Below are 23,350 nucleotides of genomic sequence, written 5' to 3' on the forward strand. Positions count from 1 at the left end.
AGTATCTTAGTTCATAGTGTCACCCTTTTGATCTTCTCCAGTACCTTGCAGTCATATGATCAATTGGCATGTTCTCACTCCTCCTGGGACTCCCAGCTCCATGTTGTTTATCCAAAGAAGCCACATCACATACAAAAAGAAGTGATTTCCAGGAAGCCCAGTATTCCACTCCTTTGGTGTCTTCAAACTGCATGTTTGGATTCCCAGAGCTTTGGCCTATGCAATCCATTTTGACCAAAATAAATTCATACTGTACACAAAGACATGCCTGGTCTCTGTCAGCCACAACTGGGCTTCACACTCAGGGCACTGTGGTACTTCTAACCCTGACAGATCCAGGTCAAAATGCATTCCGCTACATCCCAGATTTTTCTTCTGCTAAGAACTTCACAATAAATAGAAACACAGAAGTGAGTGAGTGTTGGGATCTCCATTCTATCAGAGCTGCAGAAGGCCTCTGGGAATTAGGCTGTCTACAAGCAGTTCAAGAGACTGAGCTGTGAGACCACGATTTTACACTGCTACCTAGAAGTTGTCTTACTGAACCAGAGGATTTCACCATAACCCACATATGCTATGAAGGAGTACAGTTCCCTCTACAGAGATCACTTTTGTGTATTTTCTAGTGAATTCACTTTGTCACTACTTGTCAATGAAACAAAGCACATCCAGCATAGCTCTTCAAGCTCTTGACTACACAAGACCAGGACACGGTGTGCTCTTTCCACAAGTTTAATAGTTACAAAAGGATACCATTGTTCTATATGCAACACATGGCTAACCACATACACTGCATCGTCACTAAAGTCAATAGGTCACGATGTACAGATATTGATCATTAGGGTTTTCTATGAAGTTACTGTCAACAGGACAAACTTTCCTTCAAGTAAAAAAAAAAAGTTACTGCTTATACCTCTAGCATGATCCCTTGACTCAAATGCAATGAATTAGTCAAAGTTCGGTAACTGGTACTTGCTCTTTATGTAAGGCATACTAGTTTCCACTCAGAATGGAAGTTTACTTCTGCTTGGAGAAATACTCTTTGCTTTTCTGAACATCAGGCTTGATTGTATCACTGCCAGGCTTCCAGCCAGCTGGGCACACTGAAACAATAAGAACATGTAAGTCTTTCTAGCCACTCCCGCTCTGTTTTATACAGACACTAAAGCACGTTAGCAACAACTCATAGCTATGAAGATTCTTGCAACATGCATTCATCAATTCAGCATTATCTTCAGCTCTCAGCTTCTGAGTGTTGCTATATACCTTAGCCTAGCCTAGACTTCAGGCTTGCTCTGGAAGAAGAGCTTCTGCCAGGTTTTGACTACTCCAGGGCACAGCAAACTTCAAAGGGCTTCATTTGCAAGACATGGGACTGCCCCCATCAACATATATTAGGGATGCCTCCTCAGTTGAAATAGAAAATGGCATCCAAGTTAAGAAACATTGATGCTCTTCAGGCTAGAGCACAAAAACCAACAGCAGCTGGTTTTAATAAAGTGCAACATGGATCTACAAGCTCTGAAGCAAATTAGGCATGACCAATAGCAACACCTGCAATTAACTAATAACAACTAAATACTACTAACATAATTCTAGCTTTACATAAACCACATCAAAGCTTTCATATGCAGTGTGCTTTTTTTATTCTTCTTCTAGGAAAAGCATCCAGCCTCGAGCACCTTTGTATCACTTTTGTACTATAGGCACAAGAACTCGTAGCCATTTTCCCCTTCACTTGGCCTCAGTGCTCATGGACACAAACCAGCAGGCTTTCAGGAAACTTAAATGCTCTAACACACTGCTTAATATATGTATAATCAGTACCAACTGCGTCAAGTCTGAGAGCTGAGTTTAAGTTATGTTTGCCTCCACAGGCAAAGCTAAGACATTCCTCAGCACCGGAGCATTTTCTAATTGAAGAAGGGTATTAAAGAATGTTGTCTAACTGAAGATGAACCTACTGCTATGTACTTGCCAAGATGCCCAGCACATGATTTAAGTGATTTCAACATCAAGCAAATACTTGATGGACCATTAGCTGGAATAAGGTTGTATGGTGTTATGGTGCACTTCAACAAACAGCTTTACAGAAACAGCTTCATTACAAGAAGCACAGTTCTCTATACATACTTAGTACCTTTCAGCAAACCTATTTAACCTGCTTAGTTAATTCTGTTCTCTAGAGACTCATTTAAGATCAGAGTGAACCCTTACCTTCTCCATGTTTATCTGTAAACTGGAAGGCCTGCACAAGCCTGAGGGTCTCATCAACAGAACGGCCAACGGGAAGATCGTTAATTGTTATCTGCCTCAAGATCCCCTTCTCATCAATTATGAACAGACCCCTACAAAGACAAATCTGAAGTTAAACGCAGGTTCGGACAGATTTGTCTGAAGTGAACGTCAGAAAGAATATTCTATCATAAAACGTAATGGCATGGTATAGTATTATTGACCTCTTCCTTCCCCAAAAGCAGAGAGCCCTGTTTGTACACTAATACAGCATCATAATTAAACAATTGTACATTCAACAGGAGCTAAGAGAGGCAGGAGATAAATATGAAATGAAATGTTACTTTCCTGTGTTTATTTTGCTTTAAGGAAAATGCCAGTAGAAAGAAATCAAAAGAAACAAGGAAAAAGAGAATTAAAGCATCCCTTCTAAAGGAGGAAAAAAAGCTACGCAGTTCTTAGAAATACAGCTATGGCCAATTGCCCATCAGTTAGCTCCCTAAAATCACATGAAGAATTAGCACAAGTTCAGCTCCCTCAGCAACTTCAACTGTTCAGCTGACTAAAAGATAAGTCATGGCTTTTAATTCCCTCTGTACTTTAGTCACTAAATACCTCTAATCACTTTCAGGACTATGCAGATCTTGCAGTAGCCATGTTTGCATAAGCTCACCTGCATCACGTAGATAGGTAACGCTCTAAGTAATGCTGTTATCAAAGGAAAGCAGCAGACATTTATCTAGCTTACCAAAACCCCAAGTCTAAACAAGTAACGTCTCTCCTTGCAGAAGTGTGATAGCTTAAAGCAGCTTACATCTTGAATAGCAAAGAACTTCAGTTCACTGCAGGCATTCAAGTACATGCAAGTTCAGCATTGAAGTCGTATGATGCAATAACATTAACAGGTTTACCCTATTGCTCATTACCTGTATGCAATACCTTCATCCTCCTTAAGCACTCCGTAGTCTCTGGCAATGTCACGCCTTGTGTCAGAAACCAGTGGGATTTTCATAGGGCCCAAACCACCTTGTTTCTTAGGAGTGTTGACCCTAAAAGCAGAAGTGTTAAGAAAAAAAGGTCAGTTCATAAGGTACAATGGAAGTTCACACAAAGTGCACTTTGGATGCACAAAATGTGCAAGAAAGTAACAAAGGAACTGACCGGTACTCCCAGTTCTGTTCAGAAGCATTTGGAATGACAGGCCTTTATTTGATACACCAGTAAATTAAGCTTAAGCCTGAGTACTCAGAATCCAGTTCCTGTAAGAACTGAGGCCAGGCACAATGCTGTATAAGGTTAAAAGGCTGATTCTTACCAGGCAAGGTGACAGAAGTGAGAATCAACAGAAGCTCCAATTATTTCACAGTTAATTTTCTTGAATTCATCAGCTCTGTCGCTGTATGCGATGATTTCAGTTGGACAAACAAAAGTGAAGTCCAGAGGGTAGAAGAAGAACACAACATATTTCCCTAGAAGAGCAATGCCACCAGTTAATCTCTTACAGCAGGTTCTACAGCAGTACCAAACTTGAAAGGAGTGACAGGATAGTTTTCTAGTATTTAAGCAGAAAGAAGCTTCATTAGTTAGAGGAAATTCTACTTTCCACCAACAGATAAACAAGATCTTGTAGTTCCACCGACTGTTTTGAAGCTGTTAGTCAGACTCAAACTGCCTGAATCCAGGATAAGACTTAGTTTTATTTTAGAGGAATTTCATGCTAATAAACAACCATCACCATAATTAGGACACTCAGTCACGCTGTCAACAGCTCCCCAAACACATTCCAGTTGGCAATGAACAAAATCACTGTAAATTGTCTCTAGTCAAGTGGTCACTGTTACTTGGAAACCAAATCAAAGGCTTCATCAGATGCCCCTCCACCCCCCAACCCCTGCACATGGGGAGATTGCATTTGCATAATTAGATGCACATAAGCCTACCTCTATAGTCAGAGAGCTTGATATCCTTGAATTGCCCATCTGGCATTACTGCAGTGGCAGTAAACTCAGGGGCTGGTTTTCCAATGAAAGCCTTTCCTGAAGACATCTTGATTTAATCTAGAAAAGAATTAACAGTGCAGTTTAGATAGCTGAATAGTTTGAGTACATCTTACTTCCAGGTGCAAAGCATCATATCAGTTTAAACATCAATGGGGCAGTTAATCAGCATCTGATCTTGCAGCAAGGCTTATGAGTAAAACTCATTTTAAGCTCATCACCCAGGTAGTCAGGTATCCAGATGAAACTACTAAGCATTCTTTATGGCACGTTAGTTTCCTAAGGACACAATTATCTTTGACCAGGAACAGCTCATTACAGGCTAGAAGAGAGCCAGCTGCCTAGAGTTTTAGCTGTATCCACACTAAGCCTTCCAGCTCCAGTAGGTGGATGAGCATGAAGTCTTTCTTCCTAAATTCCAATGAGGAGACTTGTTCAAGATCACAAAGGAACATAAGACCTCAAACCTTGTCTCTGAGCAGAGTTTGATTAATCTCTAAGAGACCAACTCTCCCCATAACTACTCTTCAGCCTTGCAAACAAAGAAGCCTTGTTTTATTTACAAACAAAAGGCTCGTGGTTTATTTTGATCTACAGTTCACATTAACAACTACAGTCTCACAAACTCTTAAACCAGTGAAGCCAGGCTGGTTCCCCTGAGCATTTGTCTATTGAAAAAGAGTAGGAGTGTGCATGAGGCCAAGAGAAGTTCACTTCTGGCCACCATCCCTAAGTCTGGTCCTAGACATGTTCTGTACAGCGCTTTTGCTGTCTGTAGATGCAGCACTTCAGAATCCCTGCAGAGCACTGCCATTCAAATAGAAAACTTCATGAACCTCATTCCCTCAGCTCAGTCTTTAAGTGATCTCACTGAAGCCATTTTACATGCTGCAAAAGAACTACCTGGCATAGAGACACAAGCCTCTGAGCTGTCAGTATTACTGAGTCTCATATTGCTACAGAAAGCTGAGATTCAAAGACCTTAAGAACCCTGCTTGCATGGCACAAAGTCCGTTCCAGAACAGGTCAGATACACTTCATTTCTTGCCTCCTTCTCCCTTGCCACAGCCACAGCTCCTGGAGAATTACCTCACATGTCATAAGAATTTTTATTCAAGTTTAAACTGATCAATTTAGAGCTTCTGTGAAGAGTTTAACATTTGAAGGCTCCTCTCACATGCCAAGAAGATGGACAGTAACCCCCTCCTTCACCTCACTTTGCAAAATGCCACCTTGCTCAGCACGTTTAACTGCCTCATACAAAGAGTTCCACATTCCCAGCTCATCTGAGGGGTTCACCTTCAAATGCAGCAAACCAGGACATAATCTTATGAGCCAAGGTAGCCAGAACTGCAAAGCATTCATAAGAGGATACTGAAACGGTCTAGCATGATGACATTAACAATCCTTCCGATCACTTCATGGAGCCATAAATGCAGAAGCAAGTCTGAAACTGCCAGTGCACGGCACTTCTGAGACCCTCAGCCAGAAAGTTCTGTCTTTTAAGCAATACCTATTTTATCTGCAGTACATGACCCCATGTTTTACCACGGAATTACATTCTTTCCCTGTACTCAAGCTCAAGGTCATCCTTTTGCTCAGTACTACGCCAGACCTATATTTGTTCCATCAGCACTTCCCTGGAGCATAATACCAGGGTCAAATACAAGCAGTCAGACTGCTCTCCGCTACTTCCCCTTTCTGATGGAGGAATTACTGTCCCTTTTCAAATAACCTGCAAGCCTCTAACATCAGGTTATGGGATTCAGTGGCATCCTACTGCAAGAGCTGCAGCAAGCGCTCTGGAGAAAGCAGATGCAATTTGCCACCGCCCGCTCTCCCAGGCACAGGCAGCACACAGCCGCGTGTTCTGCTTGGATTTCCAGCCACAGCATTTCCTAATCCGCCGAGCAGCAGAGCACAGACTGCGCGCCAGTTCCTGTCGTTCTAGAAGCGCGGCGCTGCGAGAGAAACGCAGCTCCACCAGGTCCGAGCGCCACGGCTGCTCACGGCCTCGCTTACCGCCACGCTACGATTGTAACGAGCCGTGCCTGCATTCCAACTGCAAATCCATACCTTGAGGACACTCCGACGGGAGCGAGCCTGCCCTGCAGCAGCCCCACATCGCCACTGAACGCGGTGAACGGACCGAGCTGCGGTGGGAGCAGGGCGGGGCCGCCCCGCAGCGGGGCAGGCACAAACCGCACAGCGGCCCGCAGCCGAACCGCTCCGTGCGCGCCGATCGAGGCCCGCTCCGGCCCCGCTCCGCTCCGAGCGGCCCCCGCCGCTCCTCCCCGCGCAGCGTCGGCGGAGGGCCGGGAGGCGGCGCGCAGGGAGCCGTGCCCGGCCCCAGTCTGCCCCACAGCCATTTCTTTTAAGGAAGGGGGGAAGAAAAAAAACACACGCCAAACGGCTGCAGAAAGCGGGCTCCGCTCTACCCCTCCCCGCGGACAGGGATAAAGAGAAAGGGGGACGGGACCAAAGCCATAAGCCGAAGCAACCTGCAACCCCAACGCCCCCCGCCCCTCCCTCAGCGATCCGATCCCATCCGATCCCATCCCATCCCGCTCCCCGCCCCCACTCACACAAAGCGCCTCGCACCGCACAGCCGCACGCCAGCAGGAAGCCGCGAACTGCCGCAGCCCCCGCCGCGCCGCCCCTTTATAGCGGGCCGGATCTCGCGAGGAGACGGGCGCGGCGCTCCCGGTCCGTTCCTGCCGTCCCGCCTTCCCGGGCCGCCCGCAGAGGCAGCATGACTCGGCACAACGCGGCCGCCCCGATAGCCGCCCCGCGCCTTTATCTGCCCGCAATGTGCGGCGGCTGCAGGACGGCGGAATGGTTGTAGCGGGTCGCGGCAGGATGAGTCAGATAGCAAGAAATGGCTTTAGTGCCTTCATAGAACCGAGCCGCGGCAATAAGGAGTCATCGCAGAGGGAGAGGACAGGCTGCGTTTTGAGGGAGAATGAGACCCGGCTGGTGTTTGCCGTTTAGGTGAATGGGGGTTTGTCTGACTACAGCCAAGTCAGGCCTGTTAACAGAGCAGTGCGTGTTCGGTGCCGTACAGGCGTGGGGTCCGATCTGTATGCCATCAGCACAACTGAGGTCTATGGACTGAGGTGTCGCTGCCAGGGCAGGTACATGGGAAGGGATCACCCTGCAAGGCCAGGCAGTCCTAATTAACACCTCCCCAAGGCAGCCTCCCACGGCTCATGGGACCGGCACACGAAGCAGCAGTGGCCTCACGATTTGCTGTGCTCGTTTCTCACACTTACACACATAATACACACTTGTACAGCCACCACCAGGCACTTTGCTTTGCGTTTGTGCCTTTGGCGTGCCCTGCAGCAGGCGCAGTGCTGGTACAGCAGAGCTGATCCTGCCCCGTGAGCAGCCATCTCAGCCACAGACCCAGCTCTGATCCATCTCAGCCACACACCCAGCTCTGATCCATCTCAGCCACACACCCAGCTCTGATCCATCTCAGCCACAGACCCAGCTCTGATCCATCTCAGCCACACACCCAGCTCTGATCCCGCTGAAGTCGCTGCAGGCTGTGACTGCACCAGGAGTTGCTGGTCCGCAGATGTAGCCCTCGTGGTAAAGCTGCTCTGCTTTAGTGCTGCTTTCAGCCTGCTTGTGCAAATAAGGAAGTGCATTCTTGTGCACCTGCAGCAGGAGACCGATGTCTGCTCAAGAAGCAACGCTTCCTTAGGCACGTTTTAGCACAAAAGCTAAGGCCAAATGCTTGTAAATGCCACGGCACGTTCCCTGACTTCGTGGTAATTCGGACTGCCCGTAAAACAAACTCCACCACCGGCTGTCCGGAGCGGGAAGGGATCGCCGCGTCCCGCTCCCGGCTGCACACGAGACCAGCCAAACGCCACGTGTGACAGCGCAGCTCCATCAGCTCATTGCCGTCCCGCAGCCCCGCACGGCACCTCGCACAGGCCCGGCCCGCGCTGCCCGCTGGCGGCCGGAAGCGGAAGCGCAGAGCGGCGGCGGCGGCCGAGCGTGCGGCGGTGCGGGTGAGTGCGGAGCGCTGCCCCGAGTCGCCTCCCGCAGCTCCGCGCGGGGCTCGCACCGGCACGGCGGGCGGAGCGGGAAGGGGCCGGAGGCGGCTTTGCGGTTGTAGCGATGCACGGACGCGTGCGCTGCTGCCGTAGTGCGCGCTTGTTTTGCTGGCAGCAGGCTCGTCGCTTTGGTTCGGGGCGAGCTGTGACGGTGGGCGGGTGGATGGATGGCTGGGCGTAGTTTGCACTTCCCGTGTTACCATGCATCCTCCTGGCCGGGCTGCACGCGTTGCGTTGAGTGCTTCTGAGCTTTACTCCTTATTGTCAGTGTGGGAATAGGAGATGAGTGATGCTGAGCCACGTCTCACTTGTACCGGCTGTACCTTCTGTGTTATTTTGCTTTTACTTGTATTTTCTCCCTTCTTAAAAGAGCCTTGCTGCCTTATAACGAGCAGACTGACGGCAGGTCACGGACACTTTGCAGCTCCTCACTAGGGGAAGAATCTGAGTGGAAACTATTAACAAGTGTTTTCTTGCATTCTTCCTGAGCCCGCAGCTGTGCTCTCATTGCAGTGTTAATGTACAACGATATTACACGAAGCGAGATGGTTGCACAGAACGCGCTGATGGTAGTTAGCAATTAAACACGTGCACCTTGTCTCCTGGGCGAAGTGCTGCACTGAAGATGATTGCACAGCGTGGCAATGCGGAGCACGTGCCTGGTGTCTGGTGTTGTAGGGCAGTGTGAATGCGAAAGCCCCCCAGGCCTTGGTTGCATTGTGTGATGTAAGGATCATGCAGGCAGCTTAATCCAGGTAAAGTGGACCCAGCTGTGCACAGCTGGCAACAAAATGGCCGTGCAAATCTTCACCACAGAAGAGAATGTTAGTATCCTATTCTGACAGCCCGTCCCCAAAATGGATGCACACCAGCAGTCTGATGAGTGCCTTTATGCCACCATTTGGACTGAATGTATCTCAGTGCAAACCCAGACTGACTTGTCCAACTATTCTGCACCAGAAGGTGTTGGGCCATTACAGTCCCTTTTCCTAAAGGCACTCAGACTCAGCAGAGTAGCATCTCAAATGCTATTTGTTGTAGCTAGCCCCATAAAGAAGGCAAATCGTGTGGGTATCAGACATCCCTTCACCTGCTGGGCACCCTGCGTGGCACAGCATCAAGCAGCTGTCCATGACACATGCAGTGTGCTGTGTAGGCCCATTGTTTCGGTCACTGGAGCTGTTATAGGATTCTCTTACAAGAAAACAACTCACTTGTACCGCCAAACAGAGTTTGGACACAGAGAAGACGCTCACATGAGAACTTTCTGCTCTGTTAGATAAAAGCAAGGACATGCAGGTGGTCTAAGGACAGGTACCAAGTAGGAGCTGCCTGCACGCTGCTCTGTTCTGCTGAGCATGTCCTGCAGCTGTGAGATGTGTGCAGCACGGACATGAAGGCCACGCTGTGTGGGAGGGATGGTGCTGCTTGAGCCTGGAACTACTGTGGCTAACAGTGCTGGGGATCTCTGTATCAAAAACTGTGGCTGGAGAAGCTGAAAATGCAACCTGTGTGAGTGCATCCATCAGCAGGTGCTTATCTGTAGGAAAAAGATGGTAACAGCATTATGGAGAAGGCAGAGCTGTATTGGAGCAGTATTCGGTGTATAGACTTTTCTATCTACATTTCTCCTGCATAATCAGCCATTTAGGCAGCATCGTGTTCTCCCACTCTTGCTCTTGTCTGTGTGTTTTTAAGTAAATAACATTCATGAGTTTGGACACGGCTAAGCTTGAGAAGTAACTTCCTCATCTTCTGCTGAAGTCAGCTGGCTGCCTTTGGAGCTCATCCTGAATGTGGTTTGTTTTTAACAGTTCGGCCAGAAAGATAGATTGGGAGGATGTTGGGACACAGTATAAAAGCTTCCTCTCTGATAAAAGCTATGAGCAGATTACTGTCTGCAGCAGCTATAACGCCAGCAACAGGTAATGGAAGATCCTGCTGGGGCTGTATTGGATTTCACGTGGAAAATGCATGCGTGTCCTGGTGTTAGCATGAGAGAAGCCCAAGCCCAAAGTGGTGTTTATCTTGTGCAGTATTTTCACATTCTCCCTTTAGTAATAGAAGAATGCTACTCCTCTGTGAATCTGTATAAATCAGTATTACTATTACCTTCTGTGATAGCAATACTAGTTGTTATGTTGTCTGTCCTTGACAAGGCAAGTTGAGTTCTTGTTGTTGAATCGCCAGCAGAGTTCACATGCAGATGGAACCACAGTATGGGAACAGGAGACCTTTCAGCTCTTAAAAAGATAACATCCCTTACCACTTTAGCAAGGAGATGGAGAAGAACAGGACGACAAAGTCATTTTGGAACTCAAAATGTACAAATACATAAAGACCTGCTGCTTTTTTGCACGTGGCTATTTGTATTGATATGCCAGAATCACGTCAAAGTACGTGTTTATCCCCAGCTGCAGCAGTCATCAGAGCTTGGTTCCTCAGTCAGCCCGTAGGGAGTTGGTAAGAGAAAGACTTTGTGCAGAAGTCCTAAAGCTTCTTTCTGTATCATCAGTGCTCACTGCTGATTTGGAAGGGAGAGACTGTATGTACTTACAGCTGTGCTCTGAGAAAGAGATAAAAGAAGGAAGAGGAGGAGAAAGAGCCTTTCTTTCTAGTCTTTCATAGCTATGAGGTTATAGATCTGTTTTGTACCACTAGAAGTTGTAAAAACCTTGCTTCAGCTTTGTTCCGTTGTAATAACTAAAGCATTGCCGAGACCTGTGTGAATTTATTTACTTACCCTTGCATAGAAAAGGACATTTTATATAATCTACTGAATTGATGCAAAAACTCAGTTTGCTCTTTTTCTTCTTGAAGCAAAAATGTCCGCAGGATGTGACTTTGTTGCACTCTACAATGGGCAGAAGATCCCTCTCATAGGATTGGGAACCTGGAAAAGCGAACCTGGCCAAGTAAGTGGGGACCAAACCACACATGAATATCATGTGCTCTCACCTACTATTTGCATTCTGTACACCTCTTTTGAAGATCCTGGATCCTCCACTTGCATGGCTTTAGTCACAGGTCTACAGAAGCATGACTGAGATGCATGTGAGAGGCTTTAAGACAACAGTAGCAGCAGTAGCAGATCCCTTAAGACTCATTAAACCAGACCTCAGGCACTGGTGCTCTGGGAGATGAATCCAGCAAGACACCAATTAGTGCTGTAGTTATAATATGGTGCCTGACTCTAATCCTCAGGCTGCCAGTCTGACCAGGCAGCCCTCTGGCTTGGTCTGGTGACTCAGTTGAAAGGATTATTTTGGGAGGCAGGAGCTCTAGTTGTTGTAATAAGTCTTATTCCCGTGGTCTGCCTGTGTTTAGCAGCAGAACTCAGAACTTGTTTGGGTCACCTCGCTTTCAGGCTGTGATGGCTCGTGTGTCATTAGAGAGCCACTCTGTTTCTAAATTCAACAAAATGGTAAATGGCAGACTTGGAAATTCTGTGTTTTATTGCTGTCTGTGGGAATGTTTGCATGCTATGGACTGTGCCTCCTGTTGTAATACTTTCCCTTGTCTGTCTTTTCCTTTCTTTCTAATGTAGTTAAAAGATAAATTCCTGAGGGCAGCCCTTGCCTTTCACAGCAGGTAAACCAAGTGTCCAGCAGGAGAGTCTTCTTTGGAGGATTTCTTAATTGGTATTCTTATTTTAATGCCTTTTGGACTTTGTGTACCACTGCATGTCAGTAAACATGTACCTTACTTATACTTCCATGTTGGCTTCATGATAGTTACAGGAGTAAGTCAGGTGAAACTGTGCTTGTGACAGGGAAGTTCAGAAAGCCTTCGTGATGTGATCCTCATGCTATTCTTTCTTGCAAGCTGGAGGAGAAGGTGGGAAACAAGCTATACCAATTCCATCTATTCACAGTCACCTCCTTATTGGGTTTCCTGCCCAAACGATTCTCAGGACCTGGTCCTGTTTGGAATGGAAGCTGTACTGACATGGAACCCGAGGCAGTGTGAGGGCTCTGTCAGCTCGCTAAATGGGGACAAGGGTAAATGTTCAGCTGTCACATCAGCCGCCAGCTGCATTACATTTATTAAGAAGCAGGAACATAGTGAATGAATTTCTGCAGGCCCAAGATAATGTGCATTGTACTAAAACAAACACCTGAAACTAAACAAACAAAATATCAACGTGTTACCTTGTGCACTAACTTGTCCTGAGGAAAGTGCAGTCTTACAGCCAAGAAAGATCCTGCTTGTGCATAATGTAAGCCTATCTCAGGTAGATTTTGCCATCATTAGCAGCACTGCCAGCAGCTGCATCCAGCAAGGATTAAGGATTGTGTGGTGGTCTGAGTTGCTTCCTTTACAGCAAACTATTTGGTCATGCTGCATCTGAATGTGGCCTGATGATCTGTTTTTACTTAAGCTGTCTGACTCAACCAATGGAAGATAAATTAATTCAGTAATTGCTCCTTCCACAGGCTGCACTAAAGGAAAGCTGGAAGGATCCTTTGGCTGCTATTACCATACAGCACAAAATACCCCGAGGCATTTGAATCTCTAACTAATGCTGAGTCTTCCCCACCCCAGGAAATGCATGTACCTGCTTGAATGTGATGTCAAGAACACAAAAACTTTCTCTAGAAACAAAGTACTCTTCTTACACTCGCATCCTTCTGTTAAGAGTTATTTGCCTCAAAGCAGTTCTTATTTGTGCATCTTGCTCTTGATTATTTGCCTCTCAGTTCAGGTGGGAATGTCTGAGTAGGCAGAGAATAGTTTACACAAGTGAAATTTGTGCCCAGATCCAAAGCGTAGTTAAATGAATGGTCCTGGCTTTTCAGTGCTAGAAACAGATGGAAACAGTGGTACTGAAATATGGCCTCTGCTTTTATGACTGTCCAGAGGCACTTGGAGTGCCTTACCCCTGCTTCTCTGCAAGTGGTGCCATAAAGTTTTTTATGGCAAATTTAGTTCCTGCTCGGATTTATAAAATAAAAAACAGTGCGTGATAGAGGAAATGAGAGATTAGCTCAGAAAAACCCCACGCTGGTTTCCCTTTCCTTTCTGCTCTGCTTCTAAACATAAAAAGGAGGGGGGAAAGGGGGGGTCACACCCCAAAATTAAACAGAGTGTGCTTCTGCCCCTTGACTTCTGCCTTAACATGGGGGGGATATTCAGCTCTAAAAGCCTTTAGTCTGTCCCAGGTGATTTCAGAGTTCTTGTGATATTGACTTCCCTGTGACCTTCTGAGAAATGTCTTGTCAAAGTGAAAGAAAGACTGTAAATACCATCCTGCTAGAGAAAGGAAGAGCTGATGTCACTGTTGTAATAGAAGTGCTTTGTCATTCTGGCTAAGGGCAACTAGTCTGAGTGCCACTTTTCCTCTCAAAATGCCAAAGAATGTAGTCAGAATATCCTGTGTCTACTTTTAATGCAGTTCTTGACAGGAAAAGCAAATGAAATTCACCAGCAGAAGAAAGATCTCTTTCACATTTTGTTCCCCCTTTTTTGGTAGCCTATGAAAGTAAGAGTCTTTACTTGGTGTTAATCATTTTGTTAGCTTTAAAACTGAAAATGCTGGTACTTGAGCTGAAAGAAAGCCACCAGGCTCTAGCCCTTGTTGATGTGTTTTTAATATCTCTAACTAGATTAGGGCCCCATTGTATCAAACCTCAGACAAAGAGCAACTTAATCTTCAGTCCCACCAGACAGGTCTGGGAAGAGCCCTACATAGAAATCCCTGTGCAGAGGTGTGCTCTGACTGCAGCACTTAAGAGGTGAACAGAGAATATGTGCATGCTGACCACTGGAAGTTAAATGCAATGGGTTTTACTTAATGCTCTATTTAAAGGGAGATGGGGACACTTGAGTAATTTCTTCATGCTTACACAATCAGTTATCTACATTTTTCATTGAAAACCTCTATTCAAAAGCCATTTAAGAATCCTGGAAGAGATGCCATTCTGTGTTTCCCTCTTTGGTTTCTAGCCTTGCTCCATATCTAATGCCAGCATGTGATTATATACAGTGTGCTTCATTAGAGCTTTCAATAGCAGAAACACACACAAAGTGTGGTGCCTTTGTTCCAGCCATTCTGGTTGTTGGCAGCACCTTCTTCATCACAAGTGTGTAAAGCAAAATGTGAAAGTGAGCATCAACAGGGGATCCCTGCAGGCCGTGGGTTAATAACCACAGTATAGTGACTGCTGCTGCACAATCAGTGAGAACGAGACACAGAAGAAAAACGTGCCATAAAGTGGCCTTATCTTAGAAATCAAATAGTTGAACCAAACCCGAGCTCTGGAAGTTACGAAATTAGAAACCTGGCTTTCCTTTTACTAGGGGAGAGGTTGGACCTTTCAAGGTTGGCTAACACGGATTGATTGGCCAGTCAGTTCCACTAAGACTGCCTTGATGCTTTTGTATTTGAAAATTGCTTCTTACAGCTGCTCTGAGCTGTAACAAAAGCGTGCCAACTAGAGCTAAGAATGAATTTCCATTCTGTGCAGTGAGTTCTTCCATGCTCGGCCTGCATGCAGAGTCTGTTTTCACGTTACACTTGCAGTGCCTGCTAGCACTTGGCTCACAAAGGTTGGGCCGTAGGGCACTCTTACCTACTCTGCTTGGATCTTGTGTAGCTCTGTACTTTGGCAGTGCTCCTCATCAAGTCCTTAGCAATTCTTTTCAGTTGTGTTCCCACTGGCTGCAGTTGGTAATCCCTTTGTGATTGCAGGTGAAAGAAGCAGTGAAACATGCCCTAAGTGTGGGTTATCGCCACATCGATTGTGCGGCAGCTTACAGCAATGAAGCAGAGATCGGTGCTGCTTTCCAGGAATGCCTTGGGCCCAACAAGGTAAAAACACAAGAACCCCGGGACTGTATGTTGTATCGAAATTTACAGCTGTGACCTGGAAGAGCAGACTGTGAAGTTAACATCTGTGGCTTCTCCTTCTGGTCTGTCCCAGTTGTTTGTGATTAACCAGGGCAGGAATGAAAGAGGGCTTTTTCTCCACTGGAATCATGCTGGCTGTCAGGAGGCGGAATGATCACCTGGAATCCTTGCATGGAAGCTTAGAGAAAATGCCTTTTTTGAATTCCCAGATAAACACCTCCCCGTCCAATAACCCAACTGATGCGTTTGAAAAGCAGAGGTTGCCAAAATCAATAGTTATAATAGAAAATATCTGAGAATTTACTGTAGTTTGCCAGTTGGGAGCGTTGTGCAGTGCTGGGTAGCTGCAGCAAATTCCATGACTACCGATTTTCTTAACCAGCAACTGCATTTGAAGGTTTGGTAAGTGACTCTGGGGCCTGCACTGAGCTTCACGGCCAGAATGGGATGTAACTGACATTCCTATGGATTATCTCAGGTGAAATCTTCAAGTCTTGTTCAGCCGAGGGGCCAGAACTGCGCATAAGGCCTCAGAGCCCCTGGAATGACACTTCTCAGGTTTCTTCTTCTCTGCTGCTCTGCCCTTTGCTGTAGGGCGATCTCTTTGTTAGGTGATTAGCTGCAAGAGAGGCTGTTTTCTGTATGCCCCAGGGCTTCCAAGTAACCTTTTATTTAGGCTGAGTAGTGGCTTTAACTGTTGAATTTGTTTGAGGAAGTGTGTGAGGGTTTTGTTGTTTCAGAACTTGTAGGGAGTTGCTAAGCATTGCTGTATTGGATCGGCTCACACATGTGCATATTGCTCTTGTTCTCCACCTAGCACGTTTCTGAAAGCTATAATTCTCATGTTCCACGTGTTAACCGGTTTATTTCTAAACTTAGATTATTTCCTTTATTCTAAAGATATCTGGGGTTATTGCTGCAATTCCTTCTCAGCTCTCTCTGGTAAATTGCCCTCTCCTCCCTTTCTTAAAGGTTATTAAAAGGGAGGACCTGTTTGTAACATCAAAGCTGTGGAATACCAAGCACCACCCAGAAGATGTTGAACCGGCACTAAGAAAAACACTGGCAGATTTGAAACTGGATTACCTGGATCTGTACCTGATGCACTGGCCCCATGCCTTCGAGTAAGTTCAGCCTGGGAAGGAAGCAGGGTGCAGAAGCCCCAGTTTTACATTAGTGGTTGGTGTTATGTCCTAAGGAGCTTCTTTTTGAGCTGTGCCTTCCTTCCAGTATAAGCTGCCTGCAGGATGTTTATGGGTGGTTTATAGTGTAGTCCAACAGACACAGACCCCTCTCTACCTGAAACCAGTACGTTCACTCATATTTGATGCATTCCTTCACAGAAACTGTTGTTCCTATTTAATTATTCACATCTGAGTTGGCCGGGGATTTGTTGTACTTATCTTTGAAATGAAAGCAAAGCGCTTTGTAAAGAAGGCAGCACTTTTCACTGCTGGTCATTCACTGTGCTGGAACTGAGCACATGCAGAGTCATGGTGGTGTCTGCATGAGAAGGAAATGAAAATGGCCCCGTGTCACTGGAATTGCAGTCATTCTAAGATTGGAGGAACTAGGGGATATTAAATGCTAGTTGTGTGTATCCTACAGCCCTGCCAGAAGAGGTGGGCAGTGCTTTGTTTACTTGTGGTCACGGACACTGGGGGGTTTTGTTTTGGCTTTTTTCAGTAAAAATCAGAGCAAAAAACCCTCCTGCCCAGCTGTTTGCATGGACATTCACTTACCAGGGGAAGCCCTGTCAGACTCAGAGGGCTTCAGCCTATTCTACACACTTGTTCCCCTTCTGGTCATATGAACTGAATTTTTCCAAGCATACAACATTACAACATTCAGGAAAGACACTGCAGTTCTAAATGTGTCCCTCATCACAACAGAATGAGGAAGTGTTTTCAAGCAGGGCTGGTCTGGAGGAAGAACTGCTGTTAAGAATTCCCCCTGTTTTGAAATAGGTTTGTTTTACAGTCGTTTGGACAAAAACATTTAAACATTGCTTCGATAATAACATGGAACACAGATAATAGTGTCTGTTTAGGCATTACTGTTTAAACTGATGCTGTGGTGGGAAATGTTGGCTGTCTTCATCATGGAATTAGAGAGAGAAATTTGCTCAGTTTGTACTCCAGGTTCCAAACTACACATAAGCTTTGGTATTGTTAAGAGTGCTTTGAATAAAGTTTCTTTTAGTGAAGATCTAATATAATAGAAATCACGTGCTTTGTGCATTTATACTTTGCCTTTCATGCTGCAGACGAGGGGACAACCTCTTTCCAAAGAATCCTGATGGCACGATGCGTTATGATTACACTGACTACAAGGATACCTGGAAGGCTATGGAGAAGCTGGTGGAAAAAGGTCTTGTGAAATCCATTGGGCTGTCAAACTTCAACAGTCGTCAGATTGATGATGTATTGAGTGTGGCTACTGTCAAACCAGCTGTGCTTCAGGTGAGATGAATAGAGAAGAGGAGGAGTTGTACCGTCCTGGTTTTTCATGGGAGTGAGGACAACCAATGCTGCCTGTTAAGTACAAGGAGCGCTGATGTACAAGGTCCTTCCAGACAGGTGAATTAAATGGGAAGAAGGCCTGTATCCATGTTTGTGGCCATTTACACCTATTTATCTGGCAGCTCTTCTGCAGAGGAGTTTGTTTCTTCCCTGTGAGGATCAATTTAGTCTACAGGAAAAGAACAAAAAAGATTGAGGGACTAACTTAAATCCCTCCTATAGAGAGCTCCCCTGCTTGTCAGATGATAAATCCAGCACTCCAAGGTTAGGCAATGTGTTTTACTACAATCTTAGGCTACTATGCCATTTTTCATTTTCCTTGTACTTACAGCTTCATCAGGAACCCGCAATGACCTCTTGTGATGCTCTCGATTCTGCTGAGCTTTTCACCCCGTTTCTCTAGAGCTTTGTGTTGATAATTTTCCGTTCTTTGTGGGTCATTTTAATAGGTAGAATGTCATCCTTACCTAGCCCAGAACGAGCTGATAGCTCACTGCCAGAAACGAGGACTGGTTGTTACTGCCTACAGCCCCCTCGGTTCTCCTGATCGCATGTGGAAACACCCAGATGAGCCTGTGCTTCTAGAGGAACCTGGGATCAAAAACCTGGCAGAGAAGTACAAGAAGTCACCTGCACAGATCATCCTCAGGTACAGAACATTTGAGAGAGGGTGGCGTCTGGGACCCGGCCTTAAATAAAGCAGAATACAAAAGCTCAAAGGCGTCTGCTTTAGGATATGTGTTTTTTTGTGGGGAGTTAGAAAGTGCCAAAAGCAAACCCAATTGCTGCTTGTTTTACATTTGCATGTGTCCAGCTGCTTGAACCTTACAGCCCTGCTACTGCATTTAAAAGAGCTCTAAGCAAGAGAGGTTGTGGAAGGGTCTTACCTTCCTTCACAGTGAAGAACTGTTTGCTGCTTTGTGCTCAAGTAGCAGAAGCTGTACTGGGAAATAAGGTGGTTGAGCGGTATCCAGAACACTTTGTCAAATAGCACTGGGTTTCCATCCTCATTGTTTGGCTTTATATCTAGCACAATCTTGGGCAGCAGCAAGTTACCCTGTCAGCCAAACATGTCTGAAGGCTTTGTTTGCAAGTCACCAGACAAGCACGTGGGGTTTTTGTGTTTTTACTGATGTAAAACTGTTACACGCATTTTTCTGTTTCCTGGGTTTGTGGCTCGACACCTGAAAATTATTTGCTTGTTCAAAGGAACGGACATCTTCCTTTCATCAGTCAGTCCGGTGGTCATTGTTCTGCTACATCCCAATACACTACAGTGCTGTGCTGGTCTTCTTCGGGGTATTCTGTTTGCAGAAACCATAAATGGCATCACTGCTGCCACTGACCATTGTTGAACCAAAATACATGTCAGGATTCTTGGGCAGCACGCATAGAAAATCTCCCTTCCCTCCCAACAGATGGCAAGTGCAGCGCAAAGTGGTCGCTATTCCCAAGAGCGTCACTCCTGCTCGCATTCTGCAGAACCTCCAGGTAAACTCATCTGAATCACCTCCTGTTGCCTGCTTGTTTCTAAGCAAGGACTTGTTTCTGCTACTGTTACTCACATTAGATCTAAGTCTGAGATGTGGTATGATGCTAGAAACTGCAGAAAACTCCAGTGAACACTGCTGCAGTTTAGGTTTAGGCCTGTGTGGGAACAGAGCTCTTGTTCAAGAGGGAGCATTCAGAAGAACAGTCCCACTGTGGTTCATTTTTGTGGTAGAGAGCTCTGCGCTGTGAGTGATGGCTTAGAATAGGCAAGGCTGTCAACACTTCCATTTTTAAGCTTTTGTTTCAATGTTTCTGGTAACATTTATTTACTTGCAACTTTATAAACAGAACACAAAGTAATGCTGTCAAAAGCCGGGGTATTACAGGTGCAAAACTTCCATTGCTCAGAGCTGTGTGTAAATTCCTTCTGCTTGAGGCCAAAGTCAAAGCCTCTTAAGACACTGGGAACCTAACAGCTGTCAGTACTTTTACTTGGGTTTTAACACGAGGATCTTGCAACTCTCATATGGCCCGTAGGTTTTATGTTTTGAAAATGAACAAAGAAATATTATGTAAGTGCAGCTTTACTGATTGTGTGCCTGTTGTCTCTATGGTTTCTCACTGCCCCCTGAAATGAAATGCTGAAGTAGTTCAATGCGTGGGGTCACTGCTGCTGATACCTTCTGTGCTGGGTTGCTGAGGAGTGGAATTTCATGCTGCAGAAATTCATGACCCACGGGAATGTTTGTGGCTTCTAAAGGAAACGAAACCAAGAGGCAGAATTCAACAGAATTCAGTGTGAAAAGTTATGGTTACAGAACTAACCTTCTTGCTTTTGTTCTTAGGTATTTGATTTCAGCCTCACAGAAGAGGAGGTGAGCCACATTGGAAGCCTGAATAAAAACTGGCGTTACATCGTGCCAATGCTTACGGTAAACTCCTCACGTTTCTAACAGTTCTGGCTACGTGTGTTTGGCCGCAGTGCAGGTCTTCTGTAGTTTTCTTTCTCTATATCCAGTCAGAACTGTGCACGAGCTGGAGCATCACCTCTTCTTAGGGTCTCTAAGCTGAAATACCTTTTCAGAAGAAAAGCTTCTGAGAGCTTCAAGGCCGTGCTTTTAACTGTAGGGCTACTTCAGTGTGTGTGGAAATATCAATTCCCACATCCCTGCAATCAAAATTCTCTTTGCTTATGGGTTGGGAGTTTGTACTGAACTGCCAGCTTAGCTGCACGTGTGTGAATGTGGTGGTGACAAACACACCTGCTGCTGACAGGATGTTTCTTTCAAGCGTTTTCCTACTCCAGCTGCAAACAAAGTTGTTTTGGTAACAGAAACGTTGCCCTGCTCAGACAATGCATGTGCTTTTGTTACCTGGGAGATGTGATCAGATCAATGACACACAGAGAAGAGATGAAATACAGTTCAAAGTGCTAGCCCATCCAGCTAGATAAAGGTGTGAGTTCAAAGGTATTGCCATGCTGTCGGATAATAAGACAGGAAGAAGCGAGATGAGAAGTAAAACATTAGGCTAGCTGTAAGATCTCAAGCGGAACCTTTTGTCTCCAGCCCATCCCTTCCAGGCATATCAGAAAGAATTGTCATCGTCTGTGAATTAAAATGCCTGTCTAACCTTTCATGCCTGTCTCCTTTATGAATCTAATTTAGAGTGCCTGGATTTCAAAGCGTGATGTGGCAGTGTCAGAACTGATGAGACGGTTTTCCCTTGCTTTACCTCACTGGTACATAACCACAGGGTTTCATAGCTGTGCCACTCCTCTTCACCTTGTTGTTTTGCTCTAAGTCTGATGTGAACCTGTTCTATCTCATGTAGGCAGTTTAAGACATTTGATGTTTTAACAGATCATTATCTGGATAGAGGCTGGAAATTGTTTAGCCATAGCTGGTATCAGCCTGACATGCAAACTTTTGGCAACACAGGCTAAGAAATATACACAAGCAAAACTGAATGACTAGCGAGCCAGGACAGGAGAGGTGGTGGTATACACACAACGTCCTTTTCTCATAGCTACTGTTGATCTACAGTGTCTGTGCTGCTGATTTACTCCCCTTTGTCCTTCAGACTCCTGTGGTAGTCTGGAAACAGCTGCGTACAACGTTGCTTCTGCCAGCTGCAGTTTTGACATGCTGCTAACAAATACAGATACCTGCAGAGCTGAGCAGGGAAAATATGCAGGGGAAAGAAATGGGGCAGGAGGACGTGGGAGAGGGAGGAAATGTGAATTCTAGGACCTTGCAGTTGTTGGCTCTCTGAAGCGTATGAGAAAACACGAAGTTAGTTTTGTCCGTAGTTTTAAGTTTTGCCTTCAGCTGACAGTTTCATTTCACCTTAATTTTCCTTGAAACCGAGCACCAGCCGAATATTAAACCGAACCATCCTAGTTTTGTGCTCTCGAGTGCCCCCAAGTGACTGTTTTTACACGACCCTGGTTCTTGTAAACGAGGGGTTCGAGTCGCTCTGAAACATGGGATTTAATCTGAAAGCTCACAAAGGGACTTGCTAGAGGATACTTGATTCAAAAGTACCTGTGATTGCCTCTGCCCCATAACGTTGAGTGATACATCACAGTTGTATAAAAATCAATCACGTGTCTAACATGACTTCTAGCTCAGCCATTATGTGCTTAGTGTAAGTTTTAGCTGAACGATGCTGCTCACCCATGGAGATGCATCTCCTTGCTGATGCTGCACATAAATTTCCTCAAATGTTACAAATTAAGAGCAAGGCTTTACCCCATTTTGCAGTGATTTTGCAGTGGACTTGATGCACCTAGCAATGCAGTTTGTGTGTGTGAGCGCTTAGAGCTGGGCCATAGGAGCTGAGACTTCTCTGTGACTGTGTGCACGCTGCAGCATGTATTCAGTGATGGCTACAAGGCAAAATGCTCAACTATTCCTTATTTGCTTCTTCAGTCCTAAGAAGCTGGAAGGCTACAAACAGTATTTCTTTGTAGAAGTGCTAAGAGGACTTAAGAGTAGAGGCAACAACCCTTGATTAAGCTCAAGAGCTCCCAGCTATTTGAGATATGAAGATTTACCAGTTGAAACCATTAGAATTTGAAAGAGAGAAAGAATGGATCTTTATCTCTCTGACACGTGTCTGTCTGCTTACTTCACAGGTGAATGGAAAACCAGTGCCAAGAGATGCCGGACACCCCCATTATCCCTTCAATGATCCCTATTAACTACTAGAAATTGAGGTGTTAGAATAACACGCTCCTCTATATACTTTTCCTGCACAGTAATTAGTGCCGTAATTTGTCACACAACCACCCAGCCCCATCTATACAAAACCTCCCTTCCCGAGTTGGTTCTCTTGCAATGTGCTACATTTGATTGACCTTCTTTCTAGAGATCCTGTAGCTTCCATGTCAGTTTGTGTGTTTATTACAAAGACTGCAGGCTTGCCCTGGGGAGCATCAAATCTTTTGGCATTAGATAAAGAGCAGGAGAGTCTAAATCTAAGTCCCAAACGTAGTTACTGGGTTAGGGCAGCGCTCTGGGTGTGCTGTTTGCCTGCTGAACGGTTCTAAAATCCTTATTACCATAAGTGGGGGGAAAAAAAGCAAGAATTTTCAGACTAAACAACTGCTTGGCTGTCAGCTTCGGTATCATCATCCTCTTTGGGATACCCGTGGGACTTCAAACTCTCCTTTTCTTTCTGGTTTGTCTGTTGATTTGAGAACAAACCCGTGCCCTGGAGCAGGCCTTCAGGGCAGGCATCTCCATTGCCTGCTGCATGGATGGCTCCAGGCCTTTCCCTCACAACATCTCAGTCACTTTTTAGCAAACTTTAGAGAACTCCCTCCTACCTTTCGCACAGCGCTGTCCCGGTTCTCTCCGCTGCAGACTGAGCTCTGCTGTCGGCGCGGTTCGTTCCTGCCTGTAGGGTTATAAAGAGAAATAAAGCGTCAGAGACTTCGTGTCCGTGTGTCCCTTTGACGTCTGCCTGGGCTGACCCGGGTCGGTCCCGTATCCGTGTCCCGCGTTCCTACCTGCAGCCTCGCGCCGTGTTTGCTGCCGGCCGGTTCTGAGGTGCCTTTCGGTCCCGCCCTGCAGCTCCCATCGCGCTGTGCGGCATTTCCCGCCGTAGCGGCGTTCCTCACTACACTTCCCGGCGCGCCGCGCGGCCCGGCGGCGGAGACCGTCTCCTGAGACTACAGTT

At 45.9% G+C, this 23,350-nt stretch overlaps 2 protein-coding genes across 5 annotated transcripts; one reads left to right on the forward strand and one right to left on the reverse strand.

Moving 5' to 3' along the window:
- Window positions 1-716: 716 nt before the first annotated feature.
- PRDX1 (peroxiredoxin 1) lies at window positions 717-23,249 on the reverse strand. Of its 3 annotated transcripts, XM_072342975.1 has the most exons (7): window positions 23,181-23,249; window positions 22,998-23,068; window positions 4,176-4,292; window positions 3,551-3,704; window positions 3,162-3,284; window positions 2,218-2,348; window positions 717-1,103 (listed from the first exon to the last, which is right to left on the reverse strand). In XM_072342975.1, exons 3-7 carry the CDS (start codon window positions 4,279-4,281, stop codon window positions 1,018-1,020), a joined length of 600 nt encoding a protein of 199 aa, XP_072199076.1. In that variant the 5' UTR covers window positions 4,282-4,292; window positions 22,998-23,068; window positions 23,181-23,249; the 3' UTR covers window positions 717-1,017. The 3 variants fall into 3 exon arrangements, with proteins under 3 accessions (XP_072199076.1, XP_072199075.1, XP_072199077.1); XM_072342974.1 differs by lacking the exons at window positions 22,998-23,068; window positions 23,181-23,249 and adding an exon at window positions 6,818-6,957; XM_072342976.1 differs by lacking the exons at window positions 22,998-23,068; window positions 23,181-23,249 and adding an exon at window positions 6,309-6,483.
- On the forward strand, window positions 8,210-23,110 carry AKR1A1 (aldo-keto reductase family 1 member A1). Of its 2 annotated transcripts, XM_072342972.1 has the most exons (10): window positions 8,222-8,257; window positions 10,117-10,227; window positions 11,123-11,217; window positions 14,994-15,113; window positions 16,125-16,276; window positions 17,419-17,614; window positions 18,124-18,323; window positions 19,093-19,165; window positions 20,011-20,097; window positions 22,305-23,110. In XM_072342972.1, exons 2-10 carry the CDS (start codon window positions 10,143-10,145, stop codon window positions 22,368-22,370), a joined length of 1,074 nt encoding a protein of 357 aa, XP_072199073.1. In that variant the 5' UTR covers window positions 8,222-8,257; window positions 10,117-10,142; the 3' UTR covers window positions 22,371-23,110. The 2 variants fall into 2 exon arrangements, with proteins under 2 accessions (XP_072199074.1, XP_072199073.1); XM_072342973.1 differs by lacking the exon at window positions 10,117-10,227 and having other exon boundaries at window positions 8,210-8,257.
- Window positions 23,250-23,350: the final 101 nt, after the last annotated feature.

The sequence above is a fragment of the Excalfactoria chinensis genome, chromosome 8, assembly GCF_039878825.1.
Source record: "Excalfactoria chinensis isolate bCotChi1 chromosome 8, bCotChi1.hap2, whole genome shotgun sequence".
NCBI lineage: Eukaryota > Metazoa > Chordata > Aves > Galliformes > Phasianidae > Excalfactoria > Excalfactoria chinensis.

What these genes read in the sequence shown, in the direction of transcription:
- PRDX1 (XM_072342975.1), bottom strand. Translation starts at nt 4,281, where the DNA reads ATGTCTTCAGGAAAGGCTTTCATTGGAAAACCAGCCCCTGAGTTTACT. An exon ending in CAAGCTCTCTGACTATAGAG is followed by an intron (nt 3,705 to 4,175) that starts GTAGGCTTATGT and finishes TTGCTCTTCTAG; the next exon opens with GGAAATATGTTGTGTTCTTC. An exon ending in GATGAAGGTATTGCATACAG is followed by an intron (nt 2,349 to 3,161) that starts GTAATGAGCAAT and finishes TTGTCTTTGTAG; the next exon opens with GGGTCTGTTCATAATTGATG.
- AKR1A1 (XM_072342972.1), top strand. Translation starts at nt 10,143, where the DNA reads ATGTTGGGACACAGTATAAAAGCTTCCTCTCTGATAAAAGCTATGAGC. An exon ending in AGCTATAACGCCAGCAACAG is followed by an intron (nt 10,228 to 11,122) that starts GTAATGGAAGAT and finishes TTCTTCTTGAAG; the next exon opens with CAAAAATGTCCGCAGGATGT. An exon ending in AATGCCTTGGGCCCAACAAG is followed by an intron (nt 15,114 to 16,124) that starts GTAAAAACACAA and finishes CCTTTCTTAAAG; the next exon opens with GTTATTAAAAGGGAGGACCT.